We start from the raw sequence: 18,368 nt of genomic DNA, 5'->3' as shown, positions 1-18,368 counted from the left end.
AGGTCAGAGCCAAGCGGCAGGGAACGCTCGGCTCGCTTAGTGGCTGGGAACGCCCGGCCTGCCCACCGGCCAGGAACGCCTGGCTTGCCCAACAGTTGGGAACGCCCAACTGTTTCAGGGCGGAACACTGCTGAAACCTGATTGCTCTTGACAATAGCCCGCAGGGTCCCTAGAAACATGCTTAAGAATAAGCCCCACTTGCTAAACGTTACATCATCTGATCTCCTGACCTTCCCTGTGATGTACCACTATTCTGTGACCTTCCCCATGATGGTGATGCACTACTATCCCGTGACCTTCCCCGTGATGCACTACTATTCACTAGAATGTAATACAGATCACTCCCTTGATTGATTGTGATTGTGATTGTTGTCAATAAATACGCGAGGTTGCAGCTGTTCAGGCGATCACTCGTGGTGGTCGTCCCCTGCACCCACGCTGTTTTTCACAAGCTAACCTGTCTGTGCCTCCTCCTTCTCCCTAATCCACGAATCAACGGTGCTGCGGCTGTGGCGCTGTGGGCGGTGCTCCGGCAGTGAGTATTTTTAAGTTTGAAGATTCCTCCACTACCCTTTCCCACATACTGTGAACAATGCAGTGCCTTCCTCCAAAATACAGTTCAGTGTAGATGTTCTTAATCATTCAGTGTCCAGTCAGGAGGCAGAAATCACATCAGTCATTTTAACAGGGAAAATGTGACATGAGTTATTAACTAGTAAAAGGTGTTTACCTATGAGAAAGGTAAAAGAAAACTCTGAAGAAACAGGAAACAGGAGATACAGGAAGCAGACACTACATCTAGGGCTGAGGTAGAGCACCTAAAGAAGGAAGACATTTGGAAGAGGTAAGACAGAGATTCTGTTTATTGGAGAAGGTGGGACCAGGGTCCCCAGGAAGGGAAAGTTTTCCATCATGCACAGGTCAAACCTGTTTGGCAGGAAAACTCCCACTAGTGAACTGGCAAGATTCCCCAGGAAGCAGCCCCCTCTACTATACAGCTTGTTCCAATGCCATACTCATTCACCCAAAGGTGAGAGAAGCTAGGTCTTCTCTAGGCCACTGGCAGTAGTATCATAGCATCGAGAAAAAAAGCACGAGAACAAGAAGAGATTTTTCCTCTGCAATTTCTTGCTGTGTCCTTCTGGTGCACTGTACTGACAATGGTTCACATTCTTCTGAATAGCAAGAAAGAAACTATTCTGGGATCCTGCTTCAGGATCAGTAAGTCAGGTAAATACAGAGTAGATATGAACCCAAAGGCAATAAACTGATAATGGGCACAGCCCACACCTTTAGTTACTCAGCCTCCTTATACATCATTTTATCCACATTCAAAATTCCATATAACAACACATGCCCACATTTTCACCCATCTACAAAGCTACACTTACACATGAAGTTCTCACTCTTTGCCCAAAATGAAACACACAGGCAGTCCCAGCCATTAAATCTAACACTGTTATATTATTTATTCCTCAAGTTTAGTCACAATCCCCTTGACTATTCTGTTACATAGAGACTGTATTTTTTTGAGCTGTTCCCTTTATTCAATAATTAGTTTCATGAAGAATAGGACCTAGCAATGCCCAGAGATTTTCTCCATTCCTTCCCACAATACACTCAAACAATCCTAAAGTTTTTAAAGTAGAAACAAGTTTTGCTTCGGGAATATTGAAATCCATGTTAACAAAACTTTTATAAGATACATTTATTTACCTTATTCATGAATTTCTTCTCCAACTTAAATTCTATTTAGTTTACATACAGTTCAAATTGGTTTCAGGAGTAGAGTTCAGTGGTTTATCATTTAAGTATAATGCCCAGTGTTCATCACAAGTGCCCTCCTTAATAACCACGACCAATCTATCCCATCTGCCACCCACCTCCCTCCATCAACCCTCAGCTTGGGGGCACCTGGGTGGCTCAGTAGTTAAGTGTCTGCCTTCAGTTCAGGTCATGATCCCAGGGTCCTGGGATTGAGCCCCACATCAGGCTCCCTGCTCAGAGGGAAGCCTGCTTCTCCCTCTCCCACTCCCCCTGCTTGTGTTACCTCTCTCACTGCCTCTCTCTCTGTCAAATAAAATCTGTAAAAAAAAAAAAAAAAAAAAAAACCTCAGCTTGTTCTTTGTAGTTAAGTTTCTCATGGCGGGGTACAGTGCCTCGGTGGCTCAGTCAATTAACTTTCAGCCTTCGACTCAGGTCATGATCCTGGGGTCCTGGGATCAAGCCTCCTGTCTGCCTGCTTCTTGCTCATCAGGGGATCTCTTTTCCCCTCTCCTGCTGCCCCTCCCCACCCCGCTCATGTTCTCTGTCTCTCTCTCTCTCTCTTTCTCTCAAATAAATAGATAAAATCTTTAACAAAAAAAAGAGTTTATCATTTCTTTCCCTATTTTACTCCTCCCGAATGTTAATACATTCTGTTTCCTAAATTCCACATGTGAGTGACATCATATGGAATTTGTCTTTCTCTGACCACCATCTTTTGATTAGCATATTAACTCTCACTCAATCCACATCATTGCAAAAGGCAAGGTTTCATTCTTTTGGATGGTGAATAGTACTTCATTGTGTGTGTGTGTGTGTGTGTGTGTGTGTGTGTGTGTGTGTATGCCACTTTTTTTTTTATTCATTTAACAGTCCATGAGCATTTAGGCTCTTCCCATAATTTGGCTATTGTTGATAATGCTGCTATAAACATCAGGGTGCATATACTCCTTCAAATGAATATTTCTGTATGCTTTGGGTAAATACCTGGTAGTGTAATTGCTGGATTATGTGGTGGATCCATTTTTAGCTTTTTTGGAACTACCATACTTTTCTCCAGAGTGGCTACATCAGTTTGCATTCCCATCAACAGCACAAGAGGATTCCCCTTCCTGCACATCCTTGCCAACACTTATTGTCTCCTGTGCCATTAATTTTAGCCATTCTGTATTGTGTGAGGTGGTATCTCATTGTGGTTTTGATTTGTATTTACCCAATGGGAGTGATTTTGAGATCTCTTCATGTGTCTGTTAGCCATATGGATGTCTTTTTGGAAAAAATGTCTATTTGTGCCTTCTACCCATTTCTTAACTGTATTATTTGATTTGTGGTTGTTGAGCATAATATGTTCTTTATAGATTTTGGATAAAACCCTTTAGCAAGAATATCATTTGCAAATAGCTTCTCCCATTCTGTACCCTGCTTTTTAGTTTTGTTGATTGTTTCCTTCACCCTATCTGGGTGAAGTCCCAATAGTTCACTTTTGCTTTTGTTCCCCTTGTCTTGGAGATGTGTCTAGTACCAAGTAGCTATGGCCAAGGTCAAAGACATTGCTCCCTGTGTTCTCCTCTAGAATTGTGAAAGTTTCCTATAGAGGCTCTATTTTAAACATAACCATCAACACCTTGAATAAAATCAAAAGGGTAAGAAGAAGAGAGAGGAAGAAAACAGATCATAAATACAAATAAATACATCTATATGACAAGAAAGAAAAATATGCAAAGCTACCACAGTCCTTTTTTTCTTATTGGTCACAGGCAGGAACTGATATCTGTGACTTCTTTCTTCTACTTCTGATTCTGTGTCTTCTCATCTCTCCCAGAAGCACAGCAGGTCTGACTTCTCTACCTGTGGAGTGAATACACCTTCATGCCTGAAGGTCTGAGTCCTAAATAGTCTGGTGTCTTTTAGGTTGCTGTGGTTGATACCTTTGTCATTAGACTTGGAATTACTGAGAGGCAGTACATAGATCCTGGAACCGTGTTCATGATCAATGCTTTCTTCAATTCACCTGGCATCTGAAAACTCTCTTCACCATTCACATCTTTGTTCTAGTGGCAGTTCTGTTCTTTCCAACTGGTGTTGACACAAAAGGGGAACCCAGATCCTCATCCTTAATTCCTTGATGTAACACAGCACTACTTTTTCAAAGTAACAGAAATTTACAAAGATATGATAAGTGTGTTTCATCTGCTGCAGAATAGGAAGTTTATACAATGGAATATTAGACTCATCTCTTCTTAAAGTCCATCAGCCATCCATTTCTCCAGAAATTTCTGGATGGTCAATGCCCCTGGTCAAAGTGTAGATTTCTACATCAAAAACTAAGGATGTACTATATGGTGACTAACATAACATAACAAAAAATTGTTATTAAAAAAATAAAAACAAAGTGTAGCTCTCCCAAAACAGAGCTGATGACCCACCTGTAGCCTCTGGGTTCATCTGCACAACTCAAGCTAGATAAAACAAACACCATATAATTCTGTAGAGTCATTCAGCCCTCATCTCCTTTCATATCCAAACAATATAAAGTCTCCATGAAATAATTTTTGTGACCAAAAGAAACATGACTCCCAATAGTAAAATTCAGCCTACTTCAAACCAACATAAACAACAGTCAACTTTTATCATCTTCCACCTGAGCATAAGGCATGAACTGACTATCCTCATAACCATACCCCAAGAAGTCTGCATCCAGAGCAGGAAGGCAAGACACCATGTCATCCAGGGCTAACCGCAGAGGCTTTTGCCCCAGCGAGTTGGCAGCTCCAGGAAGAGCCACCATGAGGAGTCTGGGACAGTGTTGGGGCTCTATGGGGACAGAGCCTCAGGGCTGCAGGGGAGTAATGGAGATTCCGCTCCTGGGGGAGCAATATCAACACCACAGCTTGAGCTGAACCCCTGCCCTGAGAGGCTCACAGTCTCCTCCAAAGGAGAAGGAGGATTGTTAAGGGGCACAGGGGTCTCTGTAGGTCCATCCATCATAGAGCAGATGGTCAAGGACACATCTCCTGACCTCAACATGAAGTATGGAAACAAAGTTCCAGAGGAGGAAGCTAGAGGGAAGGAGAACATATGGGAGCCATCAATCATGTTATAGAAGGAGACATCCCCTTCCTTGAGGTCTAGGAAAACCCCCACCCTGTGGGGAACTTGCCGACAGAATAGCGGAATCACAAAGTTGGAATATGCACAATAGTTTTGCAAATATCCTCCCACAGCCCAGAACCCCCTTTCTGGGCACTCTTGGTACCAGTATGTCCTCTCCACATCTCCTCTACAGACACCCAGAGACCACTCACTTCTGTCTCCATTCCTGATCTCCACCACCCAGTAACAGCGCCCTGATGTGATGCCCTCTCGACCTAAGATACTACAGTGTTTTCCTGGGTCCTTAGTTGTATCCTTCCAGGTCACACTAGACTTTTCATCAGAAACAGCAAGGTTTGGATGTGCAGACTCCGGATCCAGAGTGACAGACACTGCAGAGAAAGTTGCCAATCATGCAAGTTCTCCCCTTTTCCCATAATAAGGCACACATCAACCACCCCCATTCCCAGACACCTAGATGCATGTGGGCAGGGCTAAGCCTCCTGAGATGAGAGTCTTGTGACTCATGTACACACCCCTCCAACCAGGAGAAGTAACCAAAAGACTGATCTGGGGGTTTGATATATCACAGGGCACTTGAGGACCAGGCTGGACTCCAACACTGAAGGGTATCTCTTTAGCATCTGATATTATCCACACCCACCCATCCCACCTATGTGACTTTCACCACCCCATCTAAACCCACCACCATTGTTGGGGCCAGGATCTGTGTCACCACAGCAAGCTGAGGAGTTGTCAGCAGCCATGGGAGCAGCAGTACAAGCACCCAGAACAAATTCAAAGTAACTCACAGGGCTGGAACTTCTCCTTCCGCCAATCTACAAAAGAACCACATGTTTCATATTAAGGCTTTGAGAAGTCTGACACATTGGTGTCTATACCTAGTCTTCTGAAATACACTGATGCAAGAGTTAAGGGAAATATCTTTTGGAAATGTTCAACTGATCCATTTATTTCTTTTTCACACACACACACACACTCACACACACACACACACACACAGCCATCATGCCACAGCCTTCCCATGAAAGCCAACCCATAAAGCTTAACATCACTGAGAGGCCGGATGACAACCTGAAAAGAAAAATCTATGTCCTGATTTCACTTTTAAATTAAACTTTCTCAATCTCCAGCCACATATCCATCATGAAAACAAGGTTTTCTTAAAAAGAATGGGGGAGATCAAAATACAAGTACACAAGGCATACTTCAAAACACATGAACTTTAGTGGCAACTGCGTGGCTCAGTCAGTTAAGCATCCGGCTCTTGATTTTGTCTCAGGTCAAAATCTCAGGGTACTTGGATCCAGCCCCCCCATCAGGCTCCACACTCAGCATGGAGTCTGCTTGACATTCTTTCTCTCCTCTTGCCCCTCCACCCACTCCAATGGCTCTCTAAATAAATAAATAAAATATGTTAAATTTTTTTAAGATTTTACTTATTTTAGAGAGAAACAGAGATAATGAGAGAGAGCAAGAGCAGGGAGGAGAGGGAGAAGCAGACTCCCCACTAAGCAGGGAGCCCAACGTGTGGCTCAATCCCAGAACCCAGGGATCATGACCTCAGCCAAAGGCAGCCACTTAACCAACTGAGCCTTTAGTCCAAAACTAAAATCTTTTTTTTTTTAATTCAAAAAAGAATAGCCAAACTGTGGAAGGAGGAACACTGAGATTATTCCCTGCATATTCTCAGACCACAATGCTTTGAAACTGGAAATAATCACAAAGAAAATTTTGAAAGAAACTCAAACACTTTGAAACTAAGAACCATCCAGCTCAAGAATGATTGGGTAAACCAGGGAATTAAGATGGAGCTTAAACAATTTTTGGAGATCAACGAAAATGAAAACACATTCATCCAAAACCTATGGGACACTGCAAAGGCAGTCCTAAGGAGAAAATACATTGGCATCCAAGCCTCACTCAAAAGAATAGAAAAATCTAAAATGCAGTTTTTATATTCTCACCTCAAGAAGCTGGAGCTGGAACAGAAAAACAGGCCTAACCCATGCACGAGAAGGCAGTTGATCAAGATTAGAGCAGAGATCAATGAATTAGAAACCAGGAGCACAGTAGAGCAGGTCAACAAAACTAGAAACTGGTTCTTTGAAAGAATAAATAAGATTGATAAGCCACTGGCCAGACTTATTCAAAAGTTTAGAGACAGGACCCAAATTAATAAAATTATGAATGAAAGGGGAGAGATCACCATCAACACCAAGGAAGTAGGAAGGATCAACAGAAATGTTTATCAACAGCTTTATGCCAATAAATTAAACAACCTGGAAGAAATGGATGCCTTCCTGGAAACCTACAAACTACCAAGACTGAAACAGGAAGAAGTTGATTATTTAAACAGACCGATTAATTATGAAGAAATTGAAGCAGTGATCAAAAACCTCCCCCAAAGAAAGAGTCCAGGGCCTGACGGATTCTCCAGGGAGTTCTACCAAACATTCAAAGAAGAAATAATACCTATTCTCCTAAAGCTATTTCAAAAAATAGAAACAGAAGGAAAACTACCAACCTCATTCTATGAGGCCAGTATTACCTTGATCCCCAAACAAGGCAAAGACCCCATCAAAAAGAAGAATTATAGACTGATTTTCCTAATGAATATGGACACCAAAATTCTCAACAAGATCCTAGCTAATAGGACCCAACAGTACATTAAAAGGGTTATCCATCCCTGGGGATTCATCCCTGGGATGCAAGGGTGGTTCAACATCCACAAATCTATCAGTGTGATAGATCATATCAACAAGAAAAGAGTCAAGAACCATATGATCCTAGCAATTGATGCAGAAAAAACATTTGACAAAATACAGCATCATTTCCTGATTAAAACACTTCAGAGGGTAGGGATAGAGGGTACATTCCTCAATCTCATAAAAACTATCTATGAAAAGCCTACCGCAAATATCATTCTCAATGGGGAAAAGCTGGAAGCCTTTCCCTTAAGATCAGGAACACGACAAGGATGCCCACTCTCGCCATTATTATTCAACATAGTACTAGAAGTCCTTGCAACAGCAATCAGACAACAAAAAGGGATAAAAGGTATCCAAATCGGCAAAGAAGTCAAACTGTCTCTCTTTGCAAATGACATGATACTCTATATGGAAAACCCAAAAGAATCCACCCCCAAACTACTAGAAGTTATAGAGCAATTCAGTAATGTGGCGGGATACAAAATCAATGCTCAGAAATCAGTTGCATTCCTATACACGAACAATGAGAGTGAGGAAAGAGAAATTAGGGTATCCATTCCATTTACAATAGCACCAAAAATCATACGTTATCTTGGAATTAACTTAACCAGAGACGTAAAGGATCTATATTCTAGAAACTACAAATCACTCTTGAAAGACATTGAAGAAGACACAAAATGATGGAAAAATATTTCATGCTCATGAAAGGCTTAAAAGATGAGCACCTGGGTGTTATACACAAACATTGAATCATGGAACACTACATCAAAAACTAATGAAGTACTGTATGGTGACTAACATAGCATAATAAAAAAAGAAAAAGAAACAGGAAAATCAAAACTGGAGCCAAAAAAAGTAGGAATTTCAGGGTAAAATGTACTCAGAACCAACAATCCACTTAGGAAGACCTGAGTCCTACACAGGCAAGCTTGATTTCTGAAATCCTCTACAAACAACCATTTCTGATTTATAGCGTCACTACCCTGTTCCAGACTCTCCTTATAAATGACCTCTCCATTGTCAACGACCAATTAAAAGTATGAATTGAGCAAAGTGTGTTCAGAGGGTGTTGGTAACCCTAACAGTGACCCGCTGTAGAGGATGGGTCAGAATGGAGGCAGATCTGTGTTCCCAAGGACAGTCCTTGCAGTCTTCAGAGGAAGAAGACAGAAGTGACAAGGGGAGCATGGATACCAACCCCATCTGGTGTGGGGTCCGTGACATAGAAGGGGACAGCTGAGGCTGGGGAGGTAAGATAACAGGAAACTGAGTCACTTACCTGCATATAGCTGTGCCTTCCTCCAGACTGAAAGGGAACACACCCTGGTGAGATCTCAGTCAGAACAAGCCTGCTCAGCATTGACATACTGGCCCTTGCCTGCCCTCTGGGCCACAGGTGACACTAGCTGCAGAGTGCGGAGAGGCTGAAGAGGAAATGACCTCCTGCCATGTACTGACATACATTGTATGAAAAGATTATAGAGATGAAATATACCTAATTCCAAAATTGTAAAAAAATCATTACTACATCAAGTGATTTTGAAGACAGAGGTATTTGAGAATTAACCCAAAAGAAGAGATGATTTCAGGAAGATGTGAGATGAACTCTAGGTAAAAGAGGCCAATCTTCCTCATATAAAACATCATTATTTGGGGGATTGGCAGCTCATTCCATCATATTCTCACATAGTTTGTCCAGTCCTCTACCCATCACTTTGTGGTCACAACTTCCAGGAACTGGGGAGAACACACTCTCCCTAGGTGGTACTATACAGCTGAAATCACACTCCTAACATTAATGACCCCATTAATTTATACACTTCCTTTACTGAAATCTCAGAGTAGCTGGCTTTTGGATTCTAGATGCTGTCTCAGAACTAGTTGCACTGAAGACTGAAAACCTAGCAATATGCTGGATAGGTCAGCACTGGAATAAACCCAAGATGCATGACAGGCTCCAGGGACCACCATCACCCCCAGGTACCCAAGCATTGGCTGGGAAACAGTGGCCCAGATTAGGGAAAGCTCATGGAACAGGGTTCTGCCTCCCACCAGTTTCCACTTCTGCCCCAGGAAAGGGTCCTCAGTACCTGCCTGAAACAAGGAGAGGAGATACCTTGACTTAGGTGGAACAAGAGACCCAAGAACATCTGGACAGTCACTCACCAGCCAGGTAAACAGATTTCCTCCAGGCTGAAAGGCAACACAGGAAACAGGTGAGCTAAGAACCAGAATCTCCTACAAAGGGGACACAGAAAGTTCTGGAGGAAAAGCAGAACTTACCAAGATCTTCTTGGAGTTCATCTGAAAGAGAGTGAAAAATAAACATGAAGTCCCATCCCTAAGAATAGCAAAGATTGCACCTGACAAACCCACAAATGCACATCTCAGTATCCCAGAAGTTATAGGTCCAGTTCCATCAAGACTCCACAGCTCCAACTGTCCTCTCTGAACCTCCTCAGCACCCTCTTCTGGGCAAGGGCCCTCTATCCACTTTTCCTCTGCACCAGCTGCCACACTCACAGGCCTTGGCCACTGTCCTGCCTTACCTCTGGTCTTCAGTGCCTCCTCCTTTGCCTGCTGGTCGTCCTCCTTTTCCCTGTGGAGTTTCATCCATTCCTGCACCTCCCGGCACTTTGCAGTATGTTCTCTCTTGGTATAGTAGGCAGTCCCAAGGAGTAAGAGCATCAGCAAGGTCAGGATCACCATGAAAGCTGACATCCAGGGAGAAGTCCGGGGAAAGAAATCCTCTGTGTCCAGCCAAACACATAGTCAGAGGAAAGGCCCAGGACAGCCCACCCAGCACACCCAGGGACTCCCAGCCCCTCCCTATGGCCCTACTGGGAGAGGGAAACAGCACCGACCTGGGATGATAATGGCCATCGCCTTCTCCTGGCTCAGGATTGGGTTGAGGAGCGAGCAGGTCACATTCCCTGAAGAGCTGTCCCTCACAACTAGAGTGGCCTCCACACTGAACAGCCCTTCAGGATCTTGGAAATGGGTCTCAGAAAATGTCAAGAACTTTTCCCCACTGAGAGCTTTCCACCGCACCTCGGGCTTCGGAAACCACCCTGACGCCTTACACACCACTCGGACCCCGTCCTCCTCTAGCCCTTGGATGTGCACTTGAGGGACAGAGCCCACACCTGCAAGAGAGAAGCTGGAGAGCACAGGAAGACTACCCAGAGACCACAATGCAAGCAGAGCCTGACCATGCACAACTCCAAGGGCAGCATTGCTTTCTGGAGGCCCCACTGGGGAGTGAACACTGCAGGGAGCAAAGCAGGGGTCCTGCCACAGAAAATAGAGAGAAGGAGCATGGGGACCTGCGGCAGGCACAGAGGGCAGGACCCTTCTCCCCAACCATGAGGGTGGGTAGTCCACTGCCCAGAGTGACAGAAGGAGGAATTTGATCTCAGACTCCATCATTCTCTGCTCTTCTCACCTCACACACTCTCCAGGGCATCTGCTTGCACACCCACTGCCACTTGGTACATCACTTCCACCTTCAACAACCCTACCTACCTCCTGAGCTCCCTCCCCAGTATTCACATCCCTGGGGTTAGCTCTGCCGGGATTCCTCACAGATGCTTCAAACTCAAACCCTGAACTGGTTCATACTGGGCCCCATCCGTGATAGTCTGATGATGAAAATATCCCAATCCTTCAGCCTTCCCTATATCCAGCGGGCCTTCTGCCACATATATTTAGGGCCTTCACACTCTGCTTCTGGGCTCCATGCCGTGACTTGACTGGGCCACTGAGAGTTCAGGGAATGTGACTCTAGCAGAGGTTGGAAGCTGCTTGTGCCATTGCCTTGCCCTCTGCCATGGGAGGGACATGCTCAGACTAGCACTGCCTTTCCAGCTGAAACTGTCCTAGACCAGTCAACAGCCAGCTAAACAACACTATGTGAGCAAACCCAGCCAAGGTCCACTGTCAAGACAAATAAAAATTAAGGGTAAGAGGCTTAATTATCCCTGTTGAAAATAGGGAAGAGAGGCCTAACTTTTTTTTCAGCATTTATTTGAGGAAACTTGTGACTGTGGGTGCTTTCTCCCCTCTTGAAATATATATAAGTCCACTGAAAAACACAGATTGGCTTTTTGCCAGCTTTGTGATCCAGGAATGTCTTTCTCAAGGACCTGGGAACCCTCTCTTTGAAGTGTTTACACAAAGAAAGACAACACCCCTCTCTCCCCCTTCCTGTGCCAGGGTAGGAGCCTAACCTCAGTGGGCACCAGGATCCACATTAAAACCACTTCCTCTTATACAGATGGGAGAATTTGTTTTTCTTCTGGATGAAGCCAACCAGCTAACATAGATGGTTACCCTATTACCACGTAAATCTAGAGTGATCTGTTTGTGACAGATGGTGCTGTCATGTCCACTTACTTGACAACTAGTAAGCATCTATCCTGAGAACATGGGTATAATGAGTTGTGCCTGCATAGCTATGGAAAAGGGTGATTTTCTTTGTCTTTGCATCTCTTCAAAGATTGTCTATGATACACATCATATTTTGATAAATCTAATTCTATATTAAAGGGTTTTCTTTCCTATTATCTTCATGAAGAAGATTTCTCAGAATTTTCCTTTTAATTATATTTCCCCAACATGACCAAAGATGTATGAGCAAACCCAGTTAAGAGTAGCCAAATACTGCTACAAATGGCTAACAGACACATGAAAAAATGTTCAACATCATTAACCATCAGGGAAATTCAAATCAAAACCACAATGAAATACCACCTACACCAGTTAGAATGGCTAAAATTAACAAGGCAGAACTCAACAATGTTGAAGAGGATGTGGAGAAAGGGGAACCCTCTTACACTGTTGTGGGAATGCAAGTTGGTACGGCAACTTTGGAAAACACTGTGGAGGTTCCTCAAAAGGTTAAAAAAAAAAAAAAAGCTACCCTATAACCCAGCAATTGCATTACTGGGTATTTACCCAAAGGTACAGATGTGGCGAAAATAAGGGGCACATACACCCCAATGTTCATAGCAACAATGTCCACAATAGCCAAACTGTGGAAGGAGTCAAGATGCCCTTCAACAGATGAATGGATAAAGAAGATGTGGTCCATATATACAATGGAATATTACTCAGCCATCAGAAAGGATGAATACCCACCATTTGCATCGACATGGATGGAACTGGAGGGGCTTATGCTAAGTGAAATAAGTCAAGCAGGGAAAGACGGTTATCATACAGTTTCACTCATATGTGGTACATAAGGAATAGCATGGAGGACATTACGGGAAGGAAGGGAAAACTGAAGGGGGGACATCAAAGGGGGAGATGAACCATGAGAAACTATGGATTCTGGGAAACAATCTGAGGGTTTCAAGGGGAGGGGGTTGGGGGGAAGGGTTAGCCCGGTGATGGGTAATAAGGAGGGCATGTGTTGTGATGAGCACTGGGTGTTACATGCAAGTAATAAATCACTGAACACTGCATCAAAACTAATGATGTACTGTATGGTGACTAACATAATATAATTTTTTTAAAAAGAGTGGCTAAATACATGAGCACTGGGTGTTATATGCAACTAATGAATTATTGAACTCTACATCTGCAACTAATGATGTTGGCTAAACGAATTTAAATTAAAAAAAAAACTGGAAAAAAGAAGAAAAAAGAAGAGTTGCCAAATACAGCGTAGATTAGCTAAATTCACTTAATGCCCAAATTAAATAAACAGCTATATGCCACTGAGATTTCTGTACTGTGTGTTACACAGCATCATGACAACTGGGAAATAACATGTAATTATCAATATTTCTACTACTATTAAACAAATGGCAAAGAGAAACCATGGGACTCACCAGAGTTCCTTCTTCCCCCTTCACACTGTCCCCAAAATCTACTGACTCATTTGTGTCTAGCTTCCAAACCTCTCTGAAGCCAAACGTCTCCCACCCGTCAGCCCCCACATGAAGTCAGCCAACCTTCCTCTGTGTAACTACATTCATGCCATCAGTCTCCTCTCCTTCCATCCGTCCTCCCTCATGCTGGCAAAGCAAACCCCCCACCCTACACTCTTCTGTTTAAAATTTCCTCACCTCTACATCCAAACTAAGTTACACAGCACAAAATCCTTCTATACTCTCGCATCTTTCTCTCCCCCACAAAACAGCTGTCCATTTCTCCCCTATCTCCACTCCTGCATCCCTCTGGGTACACACACTTCAGCCTCAGGACTATTTGGATAACTGTTCATAACCACAATCACCATGCTCTCTGTACCCTTCATAGACCAGACCACAAGCCGGAAAGGCCCTTTGGAAGAGTCTGGTGATCCCAAATAACTGCTCAAGTGTGTGCTCCTCATGGACTCTTCCTAATCAATCTCGTCGCTGTGCACCTGGTCCAGGAACACCTCTTTATTCCAGGATTCTCACCTCTCACCACCCTACTATTCACCTCTCTCACCAACCATGAGGCCTCCCTGTGTGCCCAAACACACCTGCCACACTCCTAACTTGGGTGTTTCACATAGGTGCTCTTCTGCTTGAAACTCTCACCCCCAGATATCAACTTCTCTAAATGCCCACTCACCACCATCTAACATCCTCTATAACCCATCTGTTTACATTTTTATTGCTTTTAGAAAATAAACTCTGCAGGGCAGGGAACTTTGTTTGGTTCAGTGATGCCTCCAGGTGCCCAGAAGGAGAGCCAACACTTCATAGGGATTTTATATAGTTACACTGAATTAATGAATAAGTGAAGACCCTCCATTCCTTCATATGTAAAATGAGGAGTTGATTTTCTTGGCCTTGAGTTTGTATCCAACTCCAATGCTACAGCACCCGAAATATAGATCAACAACCTACCTGCCACCTTCAGTTCCAAACTGGCAGATTCATAGAAGCTTCCCTTTCTGAAGAAGCAGTTATATACCCCATTGTCGAAGGCCTGGACCTTTTGGATGTGCAGGATGGCCTCACCCCAGGTGAGGAATTCCTTCACCAGTGAGGTCCGCCCTGTGTACTGGGCCAACTGCTCCTCTCTCTGCTCCTGCTGGTTTTGATAGATGAACACCGCTTCCGAGAACTTGGAGCGGAACCACCGCAGCTCCATGTTCTCCACATTCATGGCCGGGAATACACGACACGGTAGCATGATGTCCCCACCCAGCATGGCCACAATGGGTTCCGAGGAGCCAATCACCACAAAGTCCTCTGTGGACACAGACATAGGAGTGAGAAAGCTGGAGAGATGAAGGACAGGGCAGGGAACACACTGTCAGGTGGAGGCCCAGGTAGGTGGGGATAAGCGTCAGATGAGAGGCCCTGATCTGAGATACTCAGCTGTGACCACTCTAAATCAGGGAAAGTTTGCTTTTTAAGAACTTTGAGACCCAGCAATGACGTCAAAGAGATTCCCTCGGCAGCCTGTGCTCCTGGCTCCAGGCCCTTCCATGAAGGACTCTAACTCAGTGGTTCTAACCTTCCACAGGCATCACAAACACCAGGAAGGCCTGTGAAACACAGACTGCTGGGCTCCACCCCCAGAGCTCCTGGTTCAGTTGGTCTGGGGTGGGTCCAGGAATGTGCATTTCTAAAGAGGTAGCAGGGATTCTGTTATAATAGTACAGGGACCACACTCTGAGATCCACAGTTCCAACCTGCCTCCTCTTAGGACAGGACTGAAAAATGACCCAAAAGCCCCTGTGGCCTAGGTGGAACCTCTCTGCTCCTTCAGCCACACTTACGAACTTACCCACACATGCTCCTAAGTTAAATATTTGTCCCCATATTTTAGTACTCTGCTGAATTACATGTGCACTACATCTAGAGTCCACAGTTATTTCTGTTAAAACCTGCCCCCTCTCACAAGACCCAAATCACTACTTCTGACAACGGAAGGTTCACTTCACTGCTACCACCCCTCATAGGCTTCGGTCTTCTGAGAACTGATGGACATGTTGCTATAGGACACTTCTGCAGAAAGACCCCTTCTCACCTCCTGTGCTACTCAACTTTAGCTGAGTCACTATATGTCTCACCTGCAGGATGACAGTGACTAGGCTCCCTGTGACTATGCCATCTCCAACCCACGTATGTGACTCTTCAACCTGTAAGCAATACCATGTCCCTCCTCTGCTCAAAACCCAGCAGTGGCTCCACAGTTCCCCACATGGCCCACAGGCTCTATAGGGATGAGCCCCCCACTGCTCTCTGACCACCAACACTTGCTTTCCTCCCTCTCCCTCACTCAGCTCCAGGCAACACTTACCTCCTTGCTCCTTGAACACACAGGCACACTGCCAGTTTTGCCCTGGCTGTTCCACATGACAGAAACCCTCAATCCAGGGGCATCCTCACACGATGACACACCACCTCCACCAAGTTTCATTTGCATCTCACTGCCTACCCTGGCCACCTTATGGAGCACTGCTGCCTGCCCTCCTGCACATCTCACTTCCACACCCTGCTCTACTTCCTTGTCCCATGCTCTGCACTCCTCTAACAGACGTAGATTGTATGGGGTTGTGGTATTTAGTACTCTCTGTCTCCTGCCAGAAGGAGCTCTGTGAAGACAGATACGCTGTCATTTTGTACATAGAGTAGCACCTAACACACACTGGACACCCTGTTAGTATGTGGGTGTAGTGAATTAATCACAGAATAAGTGGTTAGATACCAATAGAGTCAGGAAACAAGAAATGAGGGGAAATTCGTTTTCACACTTTTCATAGTGAAATTCACAATATTAATTTATAAGACATGAAGTCCTCATTAGACAACGGTCATGATCCCCTGCCCTTATTTACAGTTCTGGGATTCTTCATAAATCTTTAATTACAACTAGCAGTTGGGGGATCACCAGAATCCCTCTAGAGCCAGGGTCTCCCCCAGTAGCCATACGTCCTGCTGGAGACACCAGCAGAGCTCCCAGGGGCTCTCACCCACCCCACAGAGACACCGGGAGGGGGAGGGGCACACTCACCTGCAGACCCCCCAGCAGGCAGCTGGAGGAGGAGAAGCAGGGAGGGGAGAAGGGAGAGCAAAGAGCCCCTGCAGCAATCCTCCATTTCCTCAGAGCTGGGGAGACACAGGGCAGGAGGCAGCTGAATACCTACAGAGAGGAGGCAGGACCAGCCCACAGCTCTGGGCCCCAGAGCAGACAGCAGGGCTCAGGGCTGGCCACAGTCCCCAGCAGGAGCACAGCCTTTCCTACTGCTCATTAGGCTGATGGGGGGGCGGGGCACAACCCTGATGCCAAGAAAGCCCTCCCAGCCCTTTGGAAACTTTCCCAACCTGCTCTGCTCACACAACCAGACCCTTCCTGCCTCAGCACAGGGACCTCGTCCATGTCTGCATGAGTCACAGGCCACACACCCAGGGACACAGGGCCCAGACTCAGATCCCTCCCCATGAAGGACATGCCAGCTCCCTTATGCTATTCCTCTGCTCCCCCCGAATTATGACCAGGGAATCACTGAGCAGCATGAGAGTCAGACTGCGCCCTCTCCAAGGAACCCGTGCCTCCCAGCACATGCACCCTGTCCTGGGGTCCTTTGTTGAGTTCACCTGAATTTCAGGCCCCTCCCCCCCCCAGTACTTTGCTGCTCTGGACCAAGGACCTGGCCTTTCACACACTTTGTGCCCAATTATCCATGATGGCTTAATAATCCCCATCTTCTCTATCTTTGAGGAGTTTCTGCCTCAGGATAAAGGATTCCAGGAGAGCAGGGGCAGCAGAGAGGATAAAATGAGCTCTAGGCAGAAAGAAGGTCTTCACACCACTTACTGCGGGGGGGCCAGCCGATGGTCCTGGGAAGGACAGATAATGGGGCTGACTGCTAATGTCTCCTCTACTCTCAGCCATTTGCTGTGTTACTTTCTTAGTCAAGGTTCTTGACCGGCTCTGCCTCAGCTCCTCATCTGCAAAATGGGCGAGTAACAGTATAAGGTATACCCCAGGGTATAAGAAAAAACCTTTGAATTCATGTATGGAGAGTCAGTACATGTCATTAGAACAGTACCTGTTCCTAGAAACACCACAGAAATGTCATTAAATAAGTGAGTAAAGTGCAGCCCCCACTGTAGTTGTCCTGGGTCTTCTCAGAGCCTCATTATTATCCAGCACCACTATCCTCAGCCCCACCAACTCAGCCTTCTCCTCACAGCCAGCCGCTCCCAGCTTTACTCTTCTTGCCACAGATGTCTTCAGAACCCACTCACCTGCTTAAAAACCTGGAATTTTTGGAGCATCTCTACCTTAGTAGTGTGAGATCTCTGCTGACCCCAAATCTGCTCTCAGAAATTGCACCTGCAGTTGGCTGCTCGGAAACCCCGCTTCCAGATCCAACACTAGTGCCACAGGCTCCTCTTCTCTGAAAGGCAGGTGGTTCCCAGGAGAGTGGAGAAAATCAGAGCCTGGCACAGGCTGCAGGGGTCTCTCCCGAAAAAGGGACCTGGGGCACTAAGCACTCCCAGACAGAAGAACCCACCCTGCTCTGACTCCTTCCACCATTTGAAAGTGAAAGCTGACAAGAAATCCCAGCAGACTCTGCCGTGCCCTCTGGACGGTGCACCCTCGTGATCAGGAAGGAAACGGGGAGACCAGAGCCAGAGACACAGGGCAGGTGCAGGTACCCCAATCACGCTGCAGGGGGACCACAGAGACACAGACTCAGCAATCCTTTCTTGAACACCTGCCACTCTCCTGGTCGCCTAACTGTTCACTACTAAGATGATACCATGTCTGTGGGTGTATCTCAGGTGCAAGAGCCTCCATGGAGTCACCAGTGTAGCTGCT

At 45.5% G+C, this 18,368-nt stretch overlaps 1 protein-coding gene across 1 annotated transcript; it reads right to left on the bottom strand.

Annotated features, from left to right (window-relative positions):
- Positions 1-1,444: 1,444 nt before the first annotated feature.
- Positions 1,445-18,085, bottom strand: LOC123000601 (butyrophilin subfamily 1 member A1-like). Its single transcript, XM_048215297.2, has 11 exons — positions 17,792-18,085; positions 17,358-17,491; positions 16,554-16,648; positions 14,435-14,782; positions 10,454-10,735; positions 10,139-10,339; positions 9,873-9,893; positions 9,756-9,782; positions 8,869-8,895; positions 5,670-5,696; positions 1,445-5,249 (listed from the first exon to the last, which is right to left on the bottom strand). Exons 3-11 carry the CDS (start codon positions 16,636-16,638, stop codon positions 4,579-4,581), a joined length of 1,689 nt encoding a protein of 562 aa, XP_048071254.2. The 5' UTR covers positions 16,639-16,648; positions 17,358-17,491; positions 17,792-18,085; the 3' UTR covers positions 1,445-4,578.
- Between the last annotated feature and the right edge of the window lie 283 nt (positions 18,086-18,368).

Source organism: Ursus arctos, unplaced genomic scaffold (genome assembly GCF_023065955.2).
Source record: "Ursus arctos isolate Adak ecotype North America unplaced genomic scaffold, UrsArc2.0 scaffold_31, whole genome shotgun sequence".
Lineage (NCBI taxonomy): Eukaryota > Metazoa > Chordata > Mammalia > Carnivora > Ursidae > Ursus > Ursus arctos.
The sequence above is the reverse complement of the archived record's forward strand: the minus strand, read 5'-3'. Positions and strand labels throughout refer to the sequence as shown.

Coding starts and splice junctions, on each gene's coding strand:
- LOC123000601 (XM_048215297.2), bottom strand. CDS start 16,638: ATGGAGGATTGCTGCAGGGGCTCTTTGCTCTCCCTTCTCCCCTCCCTG. Junction 8,896..9,755: donor GAAATCTGTTTACCTGGCTG/GTGAGTGACTGT, acceptor GTTCCCTTTCAG/TCTGGAGGAAGGCACAGCTA. Junction 5,697..8,868: donor GAAGGCACAGCTATATGCAG/GTAAGTGACTCA, acceptor GTTCTTTTGTAG/ATTGGCGGAAGGAGAAGTTC.